Genomic DNA, 22,069 nt, shown 5'->3' with positions numbered 1-22,069 from the left:
ATAATAATAATAAACAACAACAAAACAATCTGGTTGAAGGAACGGCGCGCGTTCGGTCTAAATAGCGGTAGCTATGCCTTTAAAGGCTTTCGCGCCTGGGTTGCGAGGCAAATGGAGAAGGCGGAAGGGGGACCAAATCCTAGGACCCCGGAGAGGTATTAGACCAGCGTTTCTCAACCTTGGCAACTTTAAGATAACGTTGACTTCAACTCCCAGAATTCTCCACCAGTATTAGCTAGTTAGGGAATTATGGGAAGTAAAGTTCGCTCATTTTAAAGTTGCCTAATACAGAAACACTATTAGACCAAATACAAGCCCGGTGGCGCCAAACGTTTTAAACGGAGCGGCAAGGTGACTCCGCCCCTCCTTCTCTCTCTCACGAGCCAATGGGAAACGAGATTGCGAAGAATAGGGTGGAGCCCCGTCCGAACGAAGGATGGAGAGCGGGGAGAATTCTCAAATTGGAAGCGAAGAAGGAAGTTTGGCGGCGGGGTTCGTGAGGGCTGTGTCGTCCGAAGTACGTAGGTGAGTGGACTGGAGGGGAAGGGAAGGGAAGGGAAGGGAAGGGACGGTACCGCAGCTAAGGGTTGCTGGGCAGGGCTGGCGCTTCAGTTGTGAGACGGGCGCCGTCCAAGTTTGGTAAAAAATCAAATTAAAACCTGTCCTTGGAAGCATTTGAGAAGTTGGGTTTATTGGAGCAATGTAGAAAGCAGCGGCAACAGGATTTTGTAGAGTCTTTTTTTTAAAATATCTTTATTAACTTTGAAAAACAAGCATCCAAATACAGCCCAACCTCTAGGGAAGGGAGCAACAGGGCGACTTAAAAAGTGACCAAAAAGGAAAAAAAAAAAAAACCGAATTAGAATTAAAATTCTTTATTGGCCAAGTGTGATTGGACACACAAGGAATTTGTCTCCGGGGCATAAAACTCTCAATATACGTACAACAATAGTGATAGATCATTTGAAGGACTGGTTTTAAGCTACTGCACTGGACTGTCTGATTTTGGTTAATGTGGTCTCGACCGACGTGCCTGTGTAAGGGGTTATAAAATCAAGCGCAACCACAAACGTCTCTCAATGTGACACTGCTTGCCCTTGAGTGTCATGAACACAAACGTAAAGCTGCCCTGTGCCAGATGTAGCATCCGGCACTGGAAATGTTTGTGTTGTTATGAGCCCTCCAGTCTTTATTGTGTTGTTAGGCTACTTGTCATGCAACACACCGGAGGCAACTTCTCCTGTATGAAAACAGACCCTTGTAAAATTGATCTCAAAAGGCAATACAGGTAGTCCTCAACTTACAACAATTTGTTTAGTGACCGTCCGAAGCTACAAGGGCACTGAAAAAAGTGACTTGTGACCATTTTTCACACTTATGACCATTGCAGCATCCCCATGGTCACATGATTTACATTCAGATGATTGACAACTGGTTCATAGTTATGATGGTTGCAGTGGCTCATGTGATCATATTTTGCAATCTTCTGACAAGCAAAGTCAACCAGATTCACTTAACAACCATGTTACTAATTTGACAACTGCGGTGATTCGCTTAACAAATGTGGCAAGAAAAGTGGTAAAATGGGGCAAAACTCATTTAACAAATTTCTCACTTAGCAACATAAATTCTGGGCTCCATTGTGGTCGTAAGCTGAGGACTACCTGTATAAGGTCTGTGGAATTAAATGTAGTTCCTCCTACGCTACACTTGCAATCCTGTTTTGTGCTTCTGTGGGTTGCCACTTCTATCCATTCCCACACATTTTCCACAAAACTTGGAGAAATTGTAAATCCTACTCAAAAGACCAAGTAGCTAAACACTGCTGTTTAAGAATGTTGCATTTTCTTTTAGAAAATCATAGCCTTTATTTAGTTCCCAACTATACCGTCACACTAATACTTTTTAGTGGAAGCAACTTTATGCAAAGCATAAAAAATCTTCTATACCATAAATATCATAGATAAGGCCCATAAATATTAACATCTAACATCCATTATGGCTATGGTAAAATAAGTTTTTTTACATAATGCTTTTCGGTAAGCCTCAGAAGGATAGACCAGGATAATGCTCAGTTACCTTGGGTGAGATGGGCAACCATAAAAAGAAATACAAGAAAGAGATACCAGGCTTTATTATGCCGATTACATATAAAACATTCTGAAATAGCAGGAAGAACAACAGTATTGATCTAAAAATGTTGATACCTCTAGTTAATGTAAATCCAGTTTTCTCTCCAATTCTAATTTCTTTCTTAAAAGTTCATGTGTTAACTAATTTCTTCATTTTTTTTTCTTTCAGAATGCTAAAAATGGTATCCCAGCATATAAGCCAGCATAATGTTTAATTGAACAAATGTATACAAGGCTGAAGCTAATAGTGGCAGTATGAATAAAGAGAACAAGGTAATTTATCTAAGTCCTTTCAAACTATCTTTTGTCATCTCTTATATTCAAATTATAGGCCAATGTTGTTTGCAAATTGCAATAGTAACAATATCTGAAGCAACTCCAGGGTTATTCATTGTTATGTTTTAGATATCCTGTGTTTTGATTGAGCAACATGGCTATATGTCACTCTTGACATAAAAGAAGGAGATAAGAAAATAGCTTACTAGGGTCAAACATTTTTCCTTCCCTATCTGATGTTGTCCTCTTACATCTTTTTTTTTTTTTTGGCCTATGGCTATTTTAAGACAATTTTACAACAATTGTGTACACTGTCAAGTATAATATGCTTCAAAGTTGCAGTACTGTCAGTTTCTCTTATGAAAAAAGGAAGTTACACTCTACCTAGATGTGCACAGAAATCAAGGCAGGGAGTTATTTGTAGACATTGAGAAACTATTCCTCCCCCTCGAGTCATGCTTGGTTGTCTCATCATAGGAAGTGTTTCTGGGAGGGATGTGCAAAGAATGACAGATGTAAATGTAAAGAATATATAATCCCAGCAGGGTCACTCAAGGCATGAAGGTCACACAGCTGTCCAGCTAAAGCAATAGGCATCTGTATTAAGTAGCAGCAATACAGAAAACTGGTTGGATGACATGGCATGCTTCAGGCTCCTTCGTTTAAATGTTGTTGTCCAGTTGGATCTCAGAGGTGTGCCTTCTCTATTGCTGCCCAGGCCATTTGGAACAGTCTCTTACATGTGATCTGCAGCCTTTCAGCCTTTCAGAAAGCAATGAAGACCATTGGAGTAGTTTGGGATGGATCAACGTGTGTAGAGTCGATGGGATGTTAGAAAAATCTCCTTTGTAAGAGTGGTTTTTCTGTTGTATGGGTTTTGTTGTAAACTGCTTAGGATTATTGTATAGAAGATAGGCACCCCTATAAGTTCTATAACTTAAAATAAAAATAAACTATTCCTGTATTTTACCAAGTAAAGTACTTGAATAGGGAAAAAAAAGATTAACAATTTAGTGCTGGATTATAGACCCCTTGAGTTAGATGCATTCAATGTGCGTGTGAGGAAGAGCTGAGAATCTTTCAGAGTACGAATGTATTCATAGCATGGTTAGATTGAAGCCTTTGGGATATCTAGTTGTTGATGTTGCCATATAAACAATTGCCATGCAATTATTGCATTTAAGAAAATATTTATGCATGGTGTTATATAATTTTATTTATTCAGATATCCATCTTCTATACCAGGGGTGTCAAACTCAAGGCCCGCTGGTCGGATCCAGCCCACAGGGTGCTTAAATCTGACCAATGGGGCTGGCCTGGAAATATCAAAGGACTGGCCTGCAGTGCCTCTGCTGGGCGAATGGGCCGTGTGCAGCCCCCATGTGTTTTTGGCCTTTCCCCTCTCCCCGTATTTTCGGCCTCCCCTGCCTCCAGCAGCATTCTGCTGGCCAAAAACGGGCCTCGGGAGACCTCCGTGCAGCCTGTTTTTGGCTGGCAGAGTGCTGCTGGAGGCCGGGAAGGGTGAAAATGAGGGACCGGGGGGCTGCATGTGGCCCCCCCACACACACCCTGTTTTGGCCAGTAAAGTGCTGCAGGGGCCGTTCAGGCTGAAGACAGGGCAGAGGGCTGCATGCACCCCACCCCCACGCCCTGTTTTGGCTACAGGGGGTGTCTGTCCTGCCCCCCTCCCGTTCCCCGCCGGCCTGCGTAAAACTACAATATTGATCCGTCCCTCGAAGAAATCCAGTTTGACACCCCTGTTCTATACCATAGACACTCAATATTGTTTGATTGAAATCTATATAAATAAAAATGTAAATGTTCATTTGTTCAAAATCGTAAATCTCCTAAAGTTCTTCACTGATTGCTTTGAAATTTTGACACAACATTGCATTCGAATACGCACGTGTTTTTATATACCTATATTATATAGATGTCACACCTGTGACAGGTAAAAACATGCTTTTTTGAAAAACAGTGCCATCTGTTGGATGTAAAAGCAACACACGCTATACTATCTTTTTGGACTTTAACATTGCAGCACCACAATGGCAGGTGCGAGCCGGGTCTTTCCTCCTCAGCGCCGCCGCCACCAAAACCACAACCAAATTGGCGGGAAATGTGAACCGCCACCAAGCGTCCTCCCGACTAACGGTATATGCCGTACCTTTGTCAGGGACCCCGATGCCGCCTGTGGCGCGGAGAGCTGTGAAGGTGAAGGCAGTTATACCGGCAAGCCGGGAAACCAGCTCTTACACCCGCGGCAAACTGGGATGGAGGCAAAGTAGGCGTGACCTGACCTACAGAGGAACAAAAAATATTGTATACCCACAAGACTGGGCCACAGGAACGCATGGCCAGGTACAGCTAGTAGTTAATAAACATAGTAACTATGCCACAATGGTCAGTGGGCTTTCCAATATTTTTTAATAACAATGAGGAAAAGGGTGACATCAGTAATTTCAGCTATATACAAATTTAAGTGTTTCAAAGAGTTACACTAAAGGATAATATTTTATTACCTTCAGCTAGGCGCTGCAACATTGTCTATCCAATTGAACTGAATGATGTCAGATATTCCAAATTTGTCCCATACCTTTAACAAACACTGTTACTGTTCAGACAGAAGATGAATATAGAAGCACTATGTTCTCTTGTAACAGTTTATATAACAGCATTGTGTTTCAGTATACTAATTCATTATTATCATTCTAAACAATGTTATACATTACATTTTCAACAGGAGTACTCTGTAGTCTCTTTTGCATTTCCCTATAGAACACTAGTTGCATTCATGTATAACAATTCGGGAATTTTTATGATGGGTATGCAGTGAAAAGCTAGGCCACATTGGGGCTCTTTATATACTACACTAAACCAAAAAGAGCATGACAAAAATATCTTTGATTCTTGTATCATCTTTGGTTCTGATAAATGCTCAGGGTGACAAAAAAAAGTAGGCTAGGCTGTTTTAAATAAAAGTGAGTTCTGTCAAATCCAGCAGAAATAAGTTTTGGCAATTTTGGCAAAAAAATACAGTAAGGGGTGAAATGCTACCGGTTCACTCCTGTTCGGGTGAACCGGTAGTTTAAAAAAACTACCAGTTCCTCTGAACCGGTATTTCTGATGATCAGCTGTGCAGTGGGGTTTAGCTTTGCTAGAAAGCAGGATTTCCTGCTTTCTAGCAAAGCTAAATCACGTGCCATAACTGATTTCCCCCCCCGCCCCTCGCTCTTCTACTTACCTTCCCAAGCCTCCTTTTGGCGCATACTGTGCATGCACATGCGTGCAGAGCGTGCGTTTGGTACGCATCGCGCATGTACATGCAGCGTGCGTTTGGCACATAGTGTGCATGTGCAGCCAGCAAACCGGTTCGGATTTCACCACTGTAGTAAGGTCAATTTTGGCAAAAAGCATGTCTTTCAATATTACAATCAGTCTCTGAATCACATTTTAATGCTCAGTATTGTTCCATTTTTTCTTTCTTTTTTGGTTTAGGAAAATCAATGTTTTGGAGTGTGTGGAAGCCCAGTCAAAACTCCTCTAAAACAAACAGTTACCCCCAATTGGCTTTTGGCAGAGATCCAGCCTACTGCTTCTGACCATCTGACAACACCACCAAAGCCCAATGAAAGCACTTCTGGCGATCCATGGACCCCAACCGCTAACCTTAAAATGCTGATTAGTGCGGCTAGTCCTGAGATTAGAAATCGAGAACAGGGGAAGAAAAAATGGTCAGATGATAAAAGTGAAAGCCTTGAGGTAAATCTTTTTTCTTGTTTCATTTTGCCATACTTGTAGTAATTGATAATGTTGCTTCAACACTGAGATGAAGCGGCATATAAATTAATTAAATAAATATGCTTGTTATAAATGTAAAAAGCAAGACTAAATTATATATGTATTTGGAATGTACATTGCTTGACAATGTATTGATTTAATCCATTCTCCTGTGTTACCCTTAAAATCTGGAATGCTGGTTAAATTTTGAGGATTTTAAAATGTCATAGAAGAGCTTTTTTCCACCCCTTTCTCTCTGCAGGATCATCTGTCAGGAGATGAATATGAAAAGCCTCAAACAAGCCGTAAAGAGAAAAGCCTTGGATTGCTGTGTCATAAATTCTTAGCCCGCTATCCTAGTTATCCTAACTTTTCTAAAAGTAATGAAATATGTCTTGATGAGGTAGCAGAAGATCTCAGTAAGTTTTGGCATTGCATCATCTTAATTTTTTTCTTGACAAATCTTATGCCTATTAAAAGGAACATATGGACGTGCAAAATTTATCAGTTCAAGAATAAAAAGTTCTACTCTCCATATTTGCAGAATCTCTTCCCAGCCATGCTGTTCTGCAATAGTTTACAGTATTGGAACATAAATCCTCCGAACTGGCAGCTTTTGGAGTAGTCCTAAACAAAGTTATTTTGTTCATAGCATCATGTCTGGAGTTTCTCAAATCCCTTTTGGTTTGGAGGATTTACTTTCAAATGAAGTAGCATTCCAAACATCTATTTTTTATTCTTTAGATTTATTTCAAATGGTAATAATGTTACTGTGTTTTGTATTGTTTGTTTATTTGTTTGTTCAATTTCTATAGCAGCCCATCTCAGTCAGTGACTCTGGGAGGCTTACAGTTCAATAACATACATTACAATTAATAATTTAAAAACATTTTAAATCAATAAAAACAGTAAAACCAATAAAAAAACATTAAAAACGTTCAATTCAAGATACACAAGAGCAAGATATTTGGTCTGTTAGCAATATAGCCAGGCCCTTGGCACATTCAGTGCCCCAAACTTGGGAACCGAGCCAGGTTATACATTATACATGCTTAGTGTGTAAAATACATTGCATGTTTTAATTAAAATCTTACCAAGTGCAGAGTTGCGAAAATATAATTGGCCTTTCAAACCATAAATCAGCTAGATGTTTTGTTCCGTGATATCTTAAAATTCTTTTAAAAGGTCAATATCATTTTCCCCCCTTTCAGTTTGATTTTTTATGCATATTAAAAAGGCCCAAGGTACAAGAGTTTTGAAAACTAGTGTGCATCATCAATAAATTTTAAAAAACCACATAACTAGAAAGTATCAAGCTAAACACATTAATAATATCTTCCTAGAAAATCTAGAACATGAGTCCCAAACTCTTCAGCTCGTATTCCCTAACCCCCAAATATTTGTTATATAGAAATAATATAATAAATACTATTTTAACAAATAGCAATAGGAATAATAATAAAATAGATAGGACTGAGGGCCACCCTATCTGGGGGGTGTCAATCCTCCCAGGTAAACCAAACAGAACCACAAATAGATGAGCTAATTCTACTTTATTGTAAAGCTATATTAACAGAAACTTGCGAGTCTGAAGACACAAACTTCCCACCATCACTTTTAAACCCCTGATCAATTAGGGCAGGTCCTTCCTAAATTTTGTCCTCTTAATTATTAATCCATTGGGGGGCCCTCCCTCTCTTGTCTTATTGTTTCCTATGCAGAATCTTTTCCCCTCATCCCCTGAGGTCATCCATACATTATATTACAGCAGCTGATCACCCAACCCTGGGTAACATTGTCTTACCACTAGCCACTTCATCTTCAGGACTAGGGATTCTACAGAGACCCCAAAAGACTAATTAACCATTATTGACCTTGCATCATTTATGGACCACAAATTGCCTCCTCCCCCCCCCCGACAGATCACCTATTGACCCCAAACTATCAACCCCCTGGGGATTCCATTGATCCTTGAATTATATTTACCCCTTTGACAAACTCTGATCTCTCTCTTCAGGAATTATAGAGATACTCTTAAAAAGCATATTTTTTAAAAATCCCAATTTATCAGCTCTACCCCCATTTGGGAGGTTTGAAAAAATCTTGTGCTTATGTTAACTGAACAAGATAGCAATAGCACTTATATACCACTTTGCAGTGCTTTACAGCCCTCTCTAAACGGTTTACAGAGTCGATATATTGCCCCCAACAATCTGGGCCCTCAATTTACTGACCTCGGAAGGATGGAAGGCTGAGTCAACCTTGTGGCAGTCAGGATCGAAGGAATCAAACTCCTGGCAATGTGTGCAGAGTTAGCTTGCAATACTGCATTCTAACCACTACTAAGATTCTAGCCACTGCTAAGATTGTATTTTCTGTAATTGAAGTCCTGTCATTTATTTTGATAGTTAAAATATTTAAATTCATACTTTAGGAAATTGATAAGATTGAAAAAGAAACTGAAAAATAATTTGTGATGTTTCCATCATTCCAGATATTGAGCGTAGGCGTATCTATGACATAATGAATGTATTAGAAAGTCTTCACATGGTGAGCCGACTTGCCAAAAACAGATATTCCTGGCATGGCCGTCATAATCTTAAAAAAACACTGCAGGCTTTGAAAAAAGTAGCAGAGGAAAACAAGTACTTGCAACAAATCAAACTGACTAAACAAGGAAAAAATGGACAAGAGATTGGAAATACTGGTCACAATATTGAATGGATGCCAATGCGTGCTAGGTCAAGTTATGATACAGACTTTGTGGAACTTCCTAGGATGGAACTTCAAGCAGGTAATTCTAGGAAAGGCATGTTCATAGATGAAGATGTCCTATGATTCCATTTGCTAAAATGCAGGGTATAATCCATTAATTAAAGTAAATGTTTTTAAAAGCTTAGAAAAACTGTGCTTAGAAAAGCTGAAGATTGCAAAACTATCCTAAAAGCCATTAACCTTCTCCTTGAGCCTTTTCTAAAATCCCATCTGATACGGAGAGTGTGATCCCATAACAGAGTAAGCAAAGAATGGGATAGGAGATAAATATTACAAAATCAATGTAATCTTGCTGAAAACAAAGGTAATTCTTGTTTAGGAATCACAATTGGGTTTGGGTTTGTTAACCAAAGTGGTTGCTAAGTGAACAATCACATGACCACAGTAGTGCTTATGATTTTACTTCAGCTTTCCTTTGCTTTAAAACATCAAAAGGCAGGAAAGTTTCCAAAACTTGATTCTTGAGGAAGCTGAGTAAAAGGGAAAATTTTATAGCATTCTTTGGAATGTTCACCTTGACGTTATGATAATTAGAAAGGAATTGATATTTGTATTTATATTCATTGGAGGAGAAGAAATTACAAAAGAGTAAGTAGGGGCACAGTAGAGAATACACATCAAAAGGAATGTACTAACACCAGCTGTTTTCCTAGTGTATTCTTGATGAGCAGTTTAGGAAGCAAACAAAACCCATTACTGAAAAACTGATTAGAGTCTTGTCAGTACCAGGCAGCAGTGCCAGAGAGCCTGAGAATTCTAATCAACTAAGGTTACAGAGCTAACTTGTTAACTTATGGTTAGCACTTTTTAAGGATGAACTGCACCGTGAAGAAAAGAGCCAGGAAGAGATAGCTTGTTTAGGTAATCTTTCTGCTCTGTGAGGTGGCTAATAAATGCAGGCCTTGGACACAAAGTTACTTTTTCATCATCGCCATAAATCCAAATGGTCCCTATCCAGGGCAATCTCTAAAACGAGAACTACCCATACATAATTTATTGATGCAAATATCAACAAGTAATTCATAAACTAAACCACATCCAGTTATCTACCAAAATCAAGCCCTAGTGAAATATGCCATTTTCCAATTATTTATGATTTGAATTTACTTTTGTATTTGGTTCTTGTCTGTCTTATTTGAACAGCTTCAGTAAATAGTCGTAAAGACAAATCTTTAAGAGTGATGAGCCAGAAATTTGTAATGTTGTTTCTTCAGTCATATCCCCAAGTTGTGAGTCTTGAAGTTGCTGCTAAAAGTTTGATTGGCAAAGACCATTGTGAATCACTGGATAAAAGCAAGTTTAAAAGTAAGTGGTAAAAAGTTCTATCTTGTGTGCCTGATTTAGTTTATGAGATTAAAAAAAGTCACCGTCAGCCATAAGCTTGTAAAAATAAACTTCCTTGCTTACCAGGAAGTTAACTGCTCCCAGTCTCACTTGAAAAGCTGGCCAGTATTTTGTTGCCAAATTTCAGTGGCAGAGTGCTAAGGGGCTGCATATGTATTTTGGACCACCATGGTAAAACTTGCATATAGATTATAGCTGCATATGGATTATGGACTGCTATGATAAACCATGATTTTACATGAAACAGGCTGCATCCTCACAACATGCTGAGGTAAAAAAAACAAACTATTATGAGATGGGTGACTACAGTCAATGTAATGAGAGTAATTTTACTGCTCAGAAAAGTGCATCCCTCTTTGGGTTTTAAATTATCCATTATTATCTCTTAAGAAATCTTTTCTTACAGACTGGGTGAAACCCTAATAAAATTGCTGGAGAGTCTAATGTTCATTTTACTGCAACCAGCTGCTCCCCTCTATTCAGCTTGTTCGCCCATCATGCTCTTTTCTTTCAAGCAGCCAAAATTATCTCCTTCTCACCTTTGTGTTAGACCGCTAGGATAATTGACCAAAATCTCAGTGACAACAGTCCATGTGTGACATAACTATTCAGGCCACCATAAGAAGCATTTGATCAGTTATTAAAGTTGCTTCCCTTAGCTTCAAAGAGGGAAGCTTTCCCACAGTAGGTTCCTTGCTCTGCTCTGTTCTTTTTGATTCCTGGTTTTCAGTCCTCTTAATTTTCACTGAATAAAACAAAAGTGTTGCATGCTATAAGGGGCCTCTATTTCTGTAAAAGGCATCCAAATCATTATAACCTGAATTGAGAGTGATCTTTCGAAGGCCATTCCTGGGAAGAAGGTTTAGGATCCATGTTTCTAAAAGCTGCATTGAATAATTTTAATTCTCTGTTTTAAATTAGCTTAATTTTAATTCTCTGTTTAGAAATCATCACTGCCATTAAATATTTCTCCAAAGGAAAACCAAAGCAATTGTGTTTTTAAAATATTAAATATGGAGTCTGGTAGAAGAATGCAAAATGTTGAACATCCACCCTGGCCTTACATCATAGATCCCTCAAACTGAAATGTTTCTGGTATATCTATACAGCAGGAAGGGGAAGGAAAACTCTAGCGTTAACAATTTTGAATTTTTGTTTTTGTATTTTTCATTAGCTTTTTAACTTATTTCAGCTAAAATTCGAAGACTATATGATATTGCTAATGTTCTCAGTAGCCTTGAGCTCATCAAGAAGGTTCACATTACGGAAGAGAAGGGCCGCAAGCCAGCATTTAAATGGATAGGACCAAATGTTTTTTCTGTTATTAAAGGTAGGTGCATGATTACTTTTGAACTAGACTTAAGTTATTTTTGAGCTACAATTAGATTCCATGTTAATTTCTGCTCACTTGTGCTACTCCCAACCTATAAAAGTCATACAAAGTTAAGATGGTTAATTTCTCCTTTGTGTCATTATATTAATATAATATATCAACATGGATATTCATGCTTAGAGGGCTAATTACTTCTTTTAAAAGAAATATTTAAAAGTGATAACTGTCAAAACAAAGAATGTAATAATAGTATATTAATGTTAGAGTTCTGTGTATGATTGTGTCATAGATGCCCAGCCAAAACTGGATGCAATACCAATTCCTGTGGAAGACAAACCTTTTAAAGAGTGTTGTTCTAAGAATCTCTTCCCTACTAATAGCAAACCAAATTTCACACGGCATCCGTCTTTGATAAAACTGGCAAGGAATAAAGAAAATGATGAGAGAAAGAGTCATTCAGCTCCAGGCAGCCCTGTCAAAAAATATTTAGGTATGTAGGATACAAGATGTTTCATATCATTCTGAAAAAATTATTAAAGTAGGGAATGGTGGTATTTGTTCTTAATTTCTTACTTGTAGAGCAGTAGTTCCCAACCTTTGCGGCTTGGTGGCCTGGCTGGGGGATGGGGGGAGAGGGGAACTGGGCCATGCAAGTGGCGGGATGGTGCACACGCACATGCAGCTCAACTTACATGGAAGTCGAGCTGCATGCATGCGTGCCGGCCTACCATTCCACACAGTCCAATTCCAAATAGACCACAGCCCAGTAGTGGGCTGCAGCCCAGGTTGGGGACCCTGCTGTAGAATACAAAATATGTAAATATGTTTCATAAGCAGAGGATGCTGTTTCCATGTCTGTTTGTTTGTTTTTGAGCAGTCTTTCTGACTCCTTGTTTTATGAGAATAAAATTCATGTGTACGTGTTGCACTTGGAGATTTAGAAAAATTAGAACCTAATGGCTTAGGTAGATAAAATAAATTGATAATAAGGAAATACATATGACAATTCTCTGTCATCTTATCTCTTCATGGAACAAGCTGTATCAAGGACACTAATTTAGATCATAAGAAAAGGCCATGAGCCAAGCCATGTCAGCACTATCAGTGATGGATTTTAGAAGGAGTTTCAAGCTGGATCTAAGTTTACTAGATTTTAAATAAAATGCAAGTTAAATGCTTCTATTTCTTTTCATATAAAGGCTCAAATCCTTCAACTATTTCAAGCAAGATGGCTCAACTTGCAGCAATATGCAAGCAACAATTAGATGAACAATCAAGGTATATTTCTACATAAGGCATGGTGGTTGCTAATTAATGTAATAAACTATCTGTTGAAATCAGCTATTTATAGCTGTTGTTTATACCAACAGTTAACATAATTATGACATAGTAATATTACAGCTTCTAAAATCTGAAGTCTATTAACTTTTTTATACACTTAATAATGTAGTTATTATAAATTGTGTGTGTGCGTGTTATTTTCCAAGTAAAAAGATCTAATATTGTATTGATGATGTCTCGCAGCAGAAAAAAAATTCCAGCAGAGGAAATTTGGATTAAAGATTTAACACTGAATTTATTTTTTTAGCGAATTTGAAAAGAGAAAAAAGAAATTGGAGAACACTTCACCTTCTGAATCTTGTTTGAAGCCCAAAGCAATCTTGTTGCCTTCTCAAGCGGCAAACTTATCCCCGACCTCCAACTCAATACTTCCCCCTGTCCTTTCTACTGTACCACGTGCAGCATATCTGAATCCGTCCCAAGTAGTGACAACATACCCAAATTACATGGTATATCCTGTTTCTACTACTCATGTGACTAAAATTAAGACTCCCGTGGAAGCTCTTACTGAAACATTTACTAAAGACAATTTTAATGATTGGAAAAAAGCTGAAGAGCTGCCACTCTGGCAAACTAAAGAACCCAGTGAAACAACAGATGACATGATATCTGGGAAATGTTTTAAAAGATCTAAATTGCGATTAGATGATAGTCCAATTAAAAAATGCAAGAGTAAAAAACTGGAGCTTCAAGATTCACTGCTGGTAAGCTATCTTTAAGTGTAATTGTTCCATGTACTAAATAATTTTCTGTTGCAGAAAAACCAACATTTCACGTCATTCTTAAATTACATATAATACTAGAGAAAGCCCAGAAGAACATTTTTAATAAATGCAGCTGCTACAATCCCTTTTCTTTGCATTATTTTTTCTTGCCCATGAATGCAGCTGTTTTAGTGACATATTAACCAAAATAATATATATTTAAAACATACCAAAGCTCTCTAAAGCAACATTCTAATTTTCTATATATTTCAGGGTAAGTCTGTTAAGGATAAAAATCACCAGGGTTCTGTAACTTTTCATATAAATCAGGAAGTCTTAATTTCACCAGTAATTTACCAAAATAAACATGTACCCAGAGAAGTGAAATTCCAATGCGAACAGAAGACGTAGAGAGATACTTTTGAATATGATCAAGTTGGCAGAGCACAGAAAATGCCTCCAGGATTTGCAGCTGCTATACCAAAGGCACATTCCCTGTCAGACATTATACACTTATACAGTATATTGTTCTTCTGAAAGGCTCAATAGTTTAATAATACACACTCAAAGGATTTTTTCTTTTCATATCAACTTAAAGTATGAAAGTAACTTCAAGATCAATGCAGGAGAAAGCAATGTTGGCAACCACAGATACATGCCCATTTCAGTGGTGGGTTGCTCCCGGTTCTGTCCAGCTCTTACGAACCGGTAGTAAAAACGGCAGGAGGCTCCGCCCACCTGCCTGGACATCATAATGGATGATCTGCGCATGCGCAGAAGCACACACGCACTTCCGTTGCAAACCGGTAGTAAAGATACGTTGAACCCACCCCTGGCCCATTTATGTTCTTTAGTTTTATACTGTATTACTTGCAGACTCTGGTTACATCTTGTTGGAAAGCCAGTTTGGTCTGGGGATTAAGGCATCAGGTTAGAAACCAGGAGACTATGAATTCTAGTCCAATTATCTCTTAACGCTATTTCCTTTCCTTAGCTCCCCAGTGAAGTTACTATATCCAGTAAGGGGAAAACAGAGTTGTGTGCAGTGGAAAAGAAATCCTACAATTCTCCTAATCTAGGTAAGTATATGATGACCACACCACAGGATTTTTCCAAAGTTAATTCATTTTGATATTTTCTATTAGCAGCTAAGGGATACAGCTAAGGTTTTAAGGCAATGAAGCCAGATAAAATTATTTTATAGATTGTTGTGGCTCCGTTACCTAAGCCTGTGTTATCGGCAGGAGAGGACTCCGAGAGTGAAGGAGAGGAGTTGGCAAGGCCTCCCTCTCCAGGACCCTCCTCTCTGGCAATGCCTTCGGTGTCCTCCGAAAGTCAAGAGATAGGCCCGGGGACACGTCCACGCAGCCACAGGTGGACAGTAATGAGGAAGATGAGTCTTGGCTGGACCTTCGGCAGCGTCACAGAGATAAGCGCGTGCAGCGGAAGAAGAGGCGTGCCAGGGATTAAGATAGGTCACTGGACCACACCCCACAGGGTATAAAAGAGGATGTGGTGGCTGGTTCAGCTCTGTGACAAGCAAAAAATGGATATTGGACGACCTTCTTTGTATTTACTGGACTTTGTTGATTATTGTGTATTGGCTTTGTTCCCGGATGAAGGGAGAAACTCCCCCCTCATGAGTAAAGAATACCTGGCAGCCAGCCACTGGGTTGCTGCCAATTCTGATACCGGATAAACTGTTGTCGGCTGAGTTCTTTAACTGTTGCCTGTCTGTGGGGGTGCGTGTGTGAGACGGGGACAGAACATAGATGAAAGTTTCTGGCTGCATTGAGGTTTGGTCAGCTCTAATCAATAGCTCTTAAAACCCATTGCTTCTACATGTCAGGGTTCCAAGTAACATCTTTTGCATTAGGCCTTCAGACTTGACCCTTCATGCTTAATTGCCACCTTCTCCAAACTCAAAATAGCTGGCTGTACTAAACTGCTTTTTGCGTATTAATACAAGTTGCATGGCATAAAGTATGTTTCCTGGTAATAGTTTGTTCTCTTTCTTCTTTGCTATAGGTCGAATTCCAGTGACATCTAATTTCCCTACTTTTCATATAACACCTCTTAACCTAATACTACCACCACCTTCTGTAGCAACCACATCCTCAGGGAATGGGGCCGTTGAATCAGTCCATGTTAACCCTATCCCATCTCAGAGCACCTTAGTTCTGAACATTATGCTACAACAGTTAGGAATGATGCCAGGTAGTGTACAGATGTCTGCAGATCACATACATCGATCTGCTTTCATTTGTCAAGGAGCAGAACATGTTAGTCCTGTTCCAGTAAGTGTAGGATTGCAGCAAGCTACTGTATTACTAAGGGATTACCGAGATTTGCATGGAGAATTGGTTCCAACCACTCCTCAGGAGGTAAGATTCTTTTCGAAAATATTAAGTAATTGGGACTCTGCAAATCTTTTCAAAGAAGGCGCAGAAGTGCATACAAATTATTGTTTAAATAATTAAAAGCTATATTTTTCCAGGCTTGTAAAATTGTTTTGGAAACTGCTGTTGGCTACCTCGCGCTTTTATTTGTGGGTGCAGTTAATTTCATTTTTTTCCACTTGGAAAAGTGCATCCAAGCTTTGTTCCAATGATTTGTAGAACCCTATAAGTTGATACATGATATTGGAAAACTACAGCATTCCTTGAGCTTTTAACTGGCTGGTCATCTGTTTTGGCTCTTAGAATGGGAAATAGTTGATTAAAAAGTATATAAAATACATCAGACTAGTGAGAAAAGCAGCAAGAGAACTGTTAAAAAAATTGAAGATTGTAATTGCTTTGCATTTTTGTAATCGGAAGCCTGCACAATACTTGCATTGCTTAAGCCTCTAATAAGCAGCCTAACATACTGCAATCTGAACTATTTCTCATTGTATATCAATTGATAACAAGTATATACGGTACTTACGGGACCGCCTTCTGCCACCGATAGCCTCCCCCCGGCCAGTACGCTCCCACAGAGAGGGACTCCTCAGGGTGCCGTCGGCCAGACAATGTCGGCTGGCGACCCCCATGGGGAGAGCCTTCTCTGTGGCAGCACCTGCCCTCTGGAATGACCTGCCCCTGGAGATACGTAGGATACCAGATCTCCGTGCTTTTCTCTGTGCCCTTAAAACTTTTTTATTTCATCAAGCTGGGCTGGTGTAATCCCCCCTTAGATATTTTTAGATATTTTTAACTGTAAATTGATTTTAGTTGGGGTGTTTAAAATTTATTGGGCCAAAAATTTGTTTAATTCTTTTAAAAAAAAATTTAAATTTTGTATTTGATGTTTTTATTCTTGGCTGTTCACCGCCTGAGTCCAGCAGGAGAAGGGCAGTATAAAAATTTAATAAAATAAATAAATAAATAAATATACTGTACATTACAGTAATACTTTTTAAAAGGACTGAGACTCCTAATAAAAAATACACATGTATTCTTTTTTAATGCTTTTCCTTTTAGTGAGTTGTAGTATGTATAAGACTAAACATTATTCTGAAGGGGATTTATTCCCTTGGAGTAACATAAAGTTGCAAGACCAATGTTGGCGAGACTTCCACAAAACTTTCCAATTCTGGAGCTTAGCTGATGTTTTCTCTTTCAGTGAGCTAGCATTGATCCTGGAAATTGCAGGATCCTAATGCAATTGATAAAATATCTGCACTACTATCTGTACTACTAATACTTGGCCAGAACATGCATCCAACTGGCTGCATTCGGATCCAATTGAAATTTATCAACTGTCCTTAAAAGCAGCTCTGCCTAAAATCCTTTGCAATATCTAATCTGCATGACATCAGTGCATGATTAACAGAGCATAATTCTAAGCTTTCCACAAAGAGGCAAAAGTGATTAGACACAGATAATACTTAGACAGCTTAGACCAGCAGTCTCCAACCCGTTTGGCTTTGCGGACCAGCAGCGGGAGGGCAAGAAGGGGTGGTTCCATGTGACAGCGGGCACGTGCATCCACCACCTCCACAAATGGAGCTGCAGGTATATTCATCAACGTGCAAGTGGAGCTGCACATGGACGCTCACCTGCCACTTCTATGGTCTGGTTCTGAATGGGCCGCAGCCCGGTAGTTGGAGTTGGGACCCCTGCCTTAGACAACTTGATATCTAGCAGAACTTGTAGCTGTGACATTGGTTCTTCAGTTGTAACTCCTTCCAAGACTGATTGTTACCTATCTGTAGCATTTCATTTGGACTAAATATTAGCATATATGCATCCAAGCTACTGTTTAAAAATTCTACATCTCCCTGTGGTGAAAAGTAAAGATATAGCAAGTAAAGATATATAGCTGATTAATTGTGTGCCATCAAGTCCATATACCATATTTTTTGGACTATAAAACGCACTGGAGTATAAAACGCACCAAGATTTCGAAGAGGTAAACAAGGGGAAAAAAAGCTTTTGCCCTCCCCAGCCTGCAGGAGCACTCAGCAGGCCTCCCAAACCCTCTGTGTGTCTTGTTTTTGCGAAAATGGGCCCATTTTTTCCTTCCCAAACGCCCTCCCCCATGTCACGTTTTTGCCCTCCCCAGCCCCCAGGAGCACTCTGCAGGCCTCTCAAATCCTCTGCGCAACTCTGTTTTTGGCAAAAATGGGACATGTGGGGCGGGGTTTCAAGAGGCCAAAAATAGCTGTATTCGGTGTATAAGACACACCAACATTTCCACCCTCTTTTGAGTGGGGGGGGAAGTGTGTCTTATATTCTGAAAAGTATGTAGGTAACTTGAAATGGCTGAGCAAATACAAACATACTTTTCAAATAGGCAGCTATTTAAAGTTACAACTGCCAAAATGTCTTAGGGAGATATTTATGCGAGCAAGATTCGAACAGCTTGACACGATGGTCAGATATGGTAGATTCCATTCTATACCCTACAATGGACATCTCTGCATTTGCGGAGCGGCAGAGGTAGAAGACCTGGCTCACATCCTATATGATTGTTGGCTTTTGTAAGAGGGTGAGAAACAGGTACCCTGGTCTATATACCAAACGAATGACCCATTGGGATCCCCATATCAAAACAACTTACCTTATGTGCGGCCAGAATCTGAAAATAACATTTAACACCGCAGTCCTTAAGCAAAATGGTTCAGTTGAGATCTGCATATGTGGGACTGATTGGGATAGATTGTAGGGGTGACACCGAAATATAATTTTATTGTATTTTATTTATTTATATATTAAATATTGTATTTTATTCCAATTTCATTTTAAACCATATTTTATTCCAATTTCATTTTAAATTGTATTTTATCAAATTCCATTTTAAATTGTTTTTATCAGATTTTAGTAATAATTTGTATCTTGAACACTGCACTTTAATATGGCCCAAAGGCTAATCAATAAAGTAAACTAAGTCCCATATAGGATGATCTGCGTACTAACAATAATAAACTAAATATTCCTCTTGTCTATTTCATGCTAAAGAACATAAATTTCTTTAGCTAGTTAGCTTGCAAATAACACTTGAGTTTTTTTTCCTTTCATCTAGACCAGTGTTCCTGTGACATTCAAAGATTCTAAGAAAGGCAATGAAATGTCAAGTGATCCAAGCCTAGATCCTGGCTCTCATTGATTGTCTTATGAATCAGAAGGAATTTTCCCAGAAACATTGCTAATGCTGAAGAATACTTGGTGGATCAACAGAATATACATACTGCGTCCCCAGCTTCAATAAATATAATTGCAATACTAAATGCCACAGTAATTCTTTGTTGTAAATTTGATATTTTATCATGTCAATGTAAATTAAATGCAATATATAATTTAATGTTTATTTAATCCTTTAAATTAATAATTGAACTTGATTTTTTAAAAGTTTTCGTGATAAATGTTCAAATTATTTCATAATCGGTATCTTCTGCCTTGTTTGTGTTAATACCTCCCTAAATTTTGTTTCTAGATACAAATATTGTAAGTTCTGCCTGAAATCTCTAGGGTTTGGGACAATTCTATGGATGATTGGTTAACTATCCTTTGGGGCTTTTTTCAACATGTTTTAAGTAGTTGGATGTTAACAGTATGCAATAGCTTTATGAGTTATTTCTGTTTTATTTCATGAAATATCTTGCTTCTTTAACCCCAGCAAATTGTCCTTATTGTGAATAGGGGAAAAAAATACAGTAATTGCTGTTTGTTGCCATATTAATGTAAAATCAGCTACAGATCAAAAAGTATTTCCTTGAAAGTTACTATTCTGGTTCTGGCTCCTAAACAGAAATGCATCTGCAATTTCTCCCCTGTTTGTATTGTATGACTTTTGTAATATGTACTTCAGCCTTGATTTATTTCCTGCTGCCTATCATGCAAATAACATTATTAGTTATCTAGTTTGGTTGAGTTCTTTTATGAAGATATATGATCTTTTGACTGATGAAGTCATTTTTGGGACTGAGGAAGTCATTTTTCATATGCTTCTTTCAATCATTTGTATGATACGTGTAATCTTCATTTTGATTAACTCAAATACATGTGGTCCTTGACTTACGACAGTTCGTTTAGTGACTGCTCAAAATTACAACGGTACTGAAAATGTGACTTATGACCATTTTTCACACAACCCATTGCAGCATTCCCATGGTCATGTGATCAAAATTCAAATGCTTAACACTGACTCATGACAGTTGCAGAGTCTCAGAGTCATGTGATCACTTTTTGTGATCTTTTGACAAGCAAAGTCAATGGGGAAGCCAGATTCACTTAACTACCAGGTTACTAACTTAACAACTGCAGTGATTCACTTAACTGTAGCAAGAAAGATCATAAATGGGGCAAAATTCATTTAACACATGCTTCACTTCATTTGTGGTTGTAAGTTGAGGACTACCTGTAACTGCATCTGGCACTTTCTATCATTTTTTAAAGTCAGTCTGTATGTCCACTTAGGACTATAGTATAGATGATATTATTTAGGTACTTATCTGTTTTACTTGGGAAAAAGATGTATGTAATAGCATTCTGGTGATTCTTACTGTAATACATCAATCACTTGCATAGTGCATTTTGCCAGCTGAAATTTTATAACTGATGCAAGTAAATACACTATCCAAGTTTGGAAAATATCATATGAAAAATTGTCATATACTCACATATTCCTAGATAGATAAATAAATAAAAATTAAAAGAAAAATCTTATATATAACTAGACATATCTTGAACTCCTTAAAGCCGGGATGGTGAACCTATGGCACGCGTGCCAGAGGTGCCATGCAGCGCCCTCTGATGGCACACGAGCATCACCCCAGTTCAGCTCTGCTGTGCATGTGTGCACACCTTCCGCCATCCAGCTGGTCTTCGGGTCTCTCGGGTGCATGTGGGGGGCCATGCGAGCATGCACGGGGGAAGGGTGCATGCAGGGGGGATGGCGCGCTTTTGGCACTCGGTCCAGAAAAGGTTAGCCATCAGTGCCTTAAAGTATAACTTAATTGTATATAGTTATATGATTTCTATTCTTTGCTGCAATTCTTTGTACTTGGGTCCAGGAACTCAATGGGCTTGTTTTGGAGTAGACATATATGAGATTGTTGGGCTAAAAATTACCTTTAAATGTACATTTAAACGAACAAGAATAGATGCATAATCCTTAATAAGCCTATCAGATACAATATTCTGTTTACAGGGAGATTCCAAAAAGACATTAATCCTCTCACTTGGATTCTCTAGCAGTTGGTAGTCAGATCACTGCTAGAGCCAATATATAACCAACACGATCAGAAGCCAGTGTCATCCTCCGTGAATATCTGTAGGAGATGTCCAGTCTGGGCCTGGGGGAGGTGTCAAGTGCATCATCGGTCTCGAGTCACTTCACACCCACAAGCGATCCAAGTCCAGCCCACCTTGAATTCCAGGACTTTTATCCACCGCCAATTTGTTTTAAATGTTAATAGTTCAGATTCCTGTAGAGAGCTTTAGTGTGCAATAAACCTATATATTCATTTGAACAGCCTGGAATCCAGATTTCCTGCGCTTGACAATATCTCTTCTTTCATTGTTCCTAGTATGGTAGTCAACATGAGTAAATATGAACTAATGGAGACTTAATAATTCTTCCTAGCTCTTCAAATATCCCTGCAGATGCTCCTTAATAGATCACTGAATGATCCATTTTATTTTGGAATTAGACTATGTACTGTATTTCATTTTATTGATAAGGTTGCATGACTAATCATTCAATAAACTACATTTAGTTTAGGCTTAATTTATGAGGCAAGATGATGCTCTCCAGATGTTTCGTACTTGTCTCTCATTATTTGTCATGCTGGCCAGAGCTGATTGGAATTAAAGGGTATTAAGTTGACTCACCTGTTTTAATCTGTCATTGTAGTTATTTATGTGTCTTTTATGCTGGGTTCTTTTTTCTTAACTTGG

The 22,069-nt window shown here is 38.6% G+C and overlaps 1 protein-coding gene across 4 annotated transcripts; it reads left to right on the top strand.

The window, feature by feature from the left end:
- The first annotated feature begins 383 nt into the window (after positions 1-383).
- E2F8 (E2F transcription factor 8) lies at positions 384-21,998 on the top strand. 4 transcript variants are annotated; one of them, XM_034417273.3, is made up of 13 exons: positions 384-525; positions 2,302-2,405; positions 5,907-6,170; positions 6,451-6,607; positions 8,683-8,982; positions 10,107-10,268; positions 11,500-11,637; positions 11,930-12,130; positions 12,840-12,918; positions 13,229-13,685; positions 14,680-14,764; positions 15,714-16,069; positions 19,194-20,189. In XM_034417273.3, the coding sequence occupies exons 2-13, from the start codon at positions 2,388-2,390 to the stop codon at positions 19,275-19,277; spliced, it is 2,301 nt and encodes a 766-aa protein (XP_034273164.2). In that variant the 5' UTR covers positions 384-525; positions 2,302-2,387; the 3' UTR covers positions 19,278-20,189. The 4 variants fall into 4 exon arrangements, with proteins under 4 accessions (XP_034273164.2, XP_034273167.2, XP_087733730.1 ...); XM_034417274.3 differs by having other exon boundaries at positions 424-517; XM_034417276.3 differs by lacking the exon at positions 15,714-16,069 and having other exon boundaries at positions 19,194-21,998.
- Positions 21,999-22,069: the final 71 nt, after the last annotated feature.

Source organism: Pantherophis guttatus, chromosome 1, assembly GCF_059756535.1.
Source record: "Pantherophis guttatus breed Tessera chromosome 1, ASM5975653v1, whole genome shotgun sequence".
NCBI lineage: Eukaryota > Metazoa > Chordata > Lepidosauria > Squamata > Colubridae > Pantherophis > Pantherophis guttatus.
This window is presented reverse-complemented; position numbering and strand designations above follow the sequence as displayed.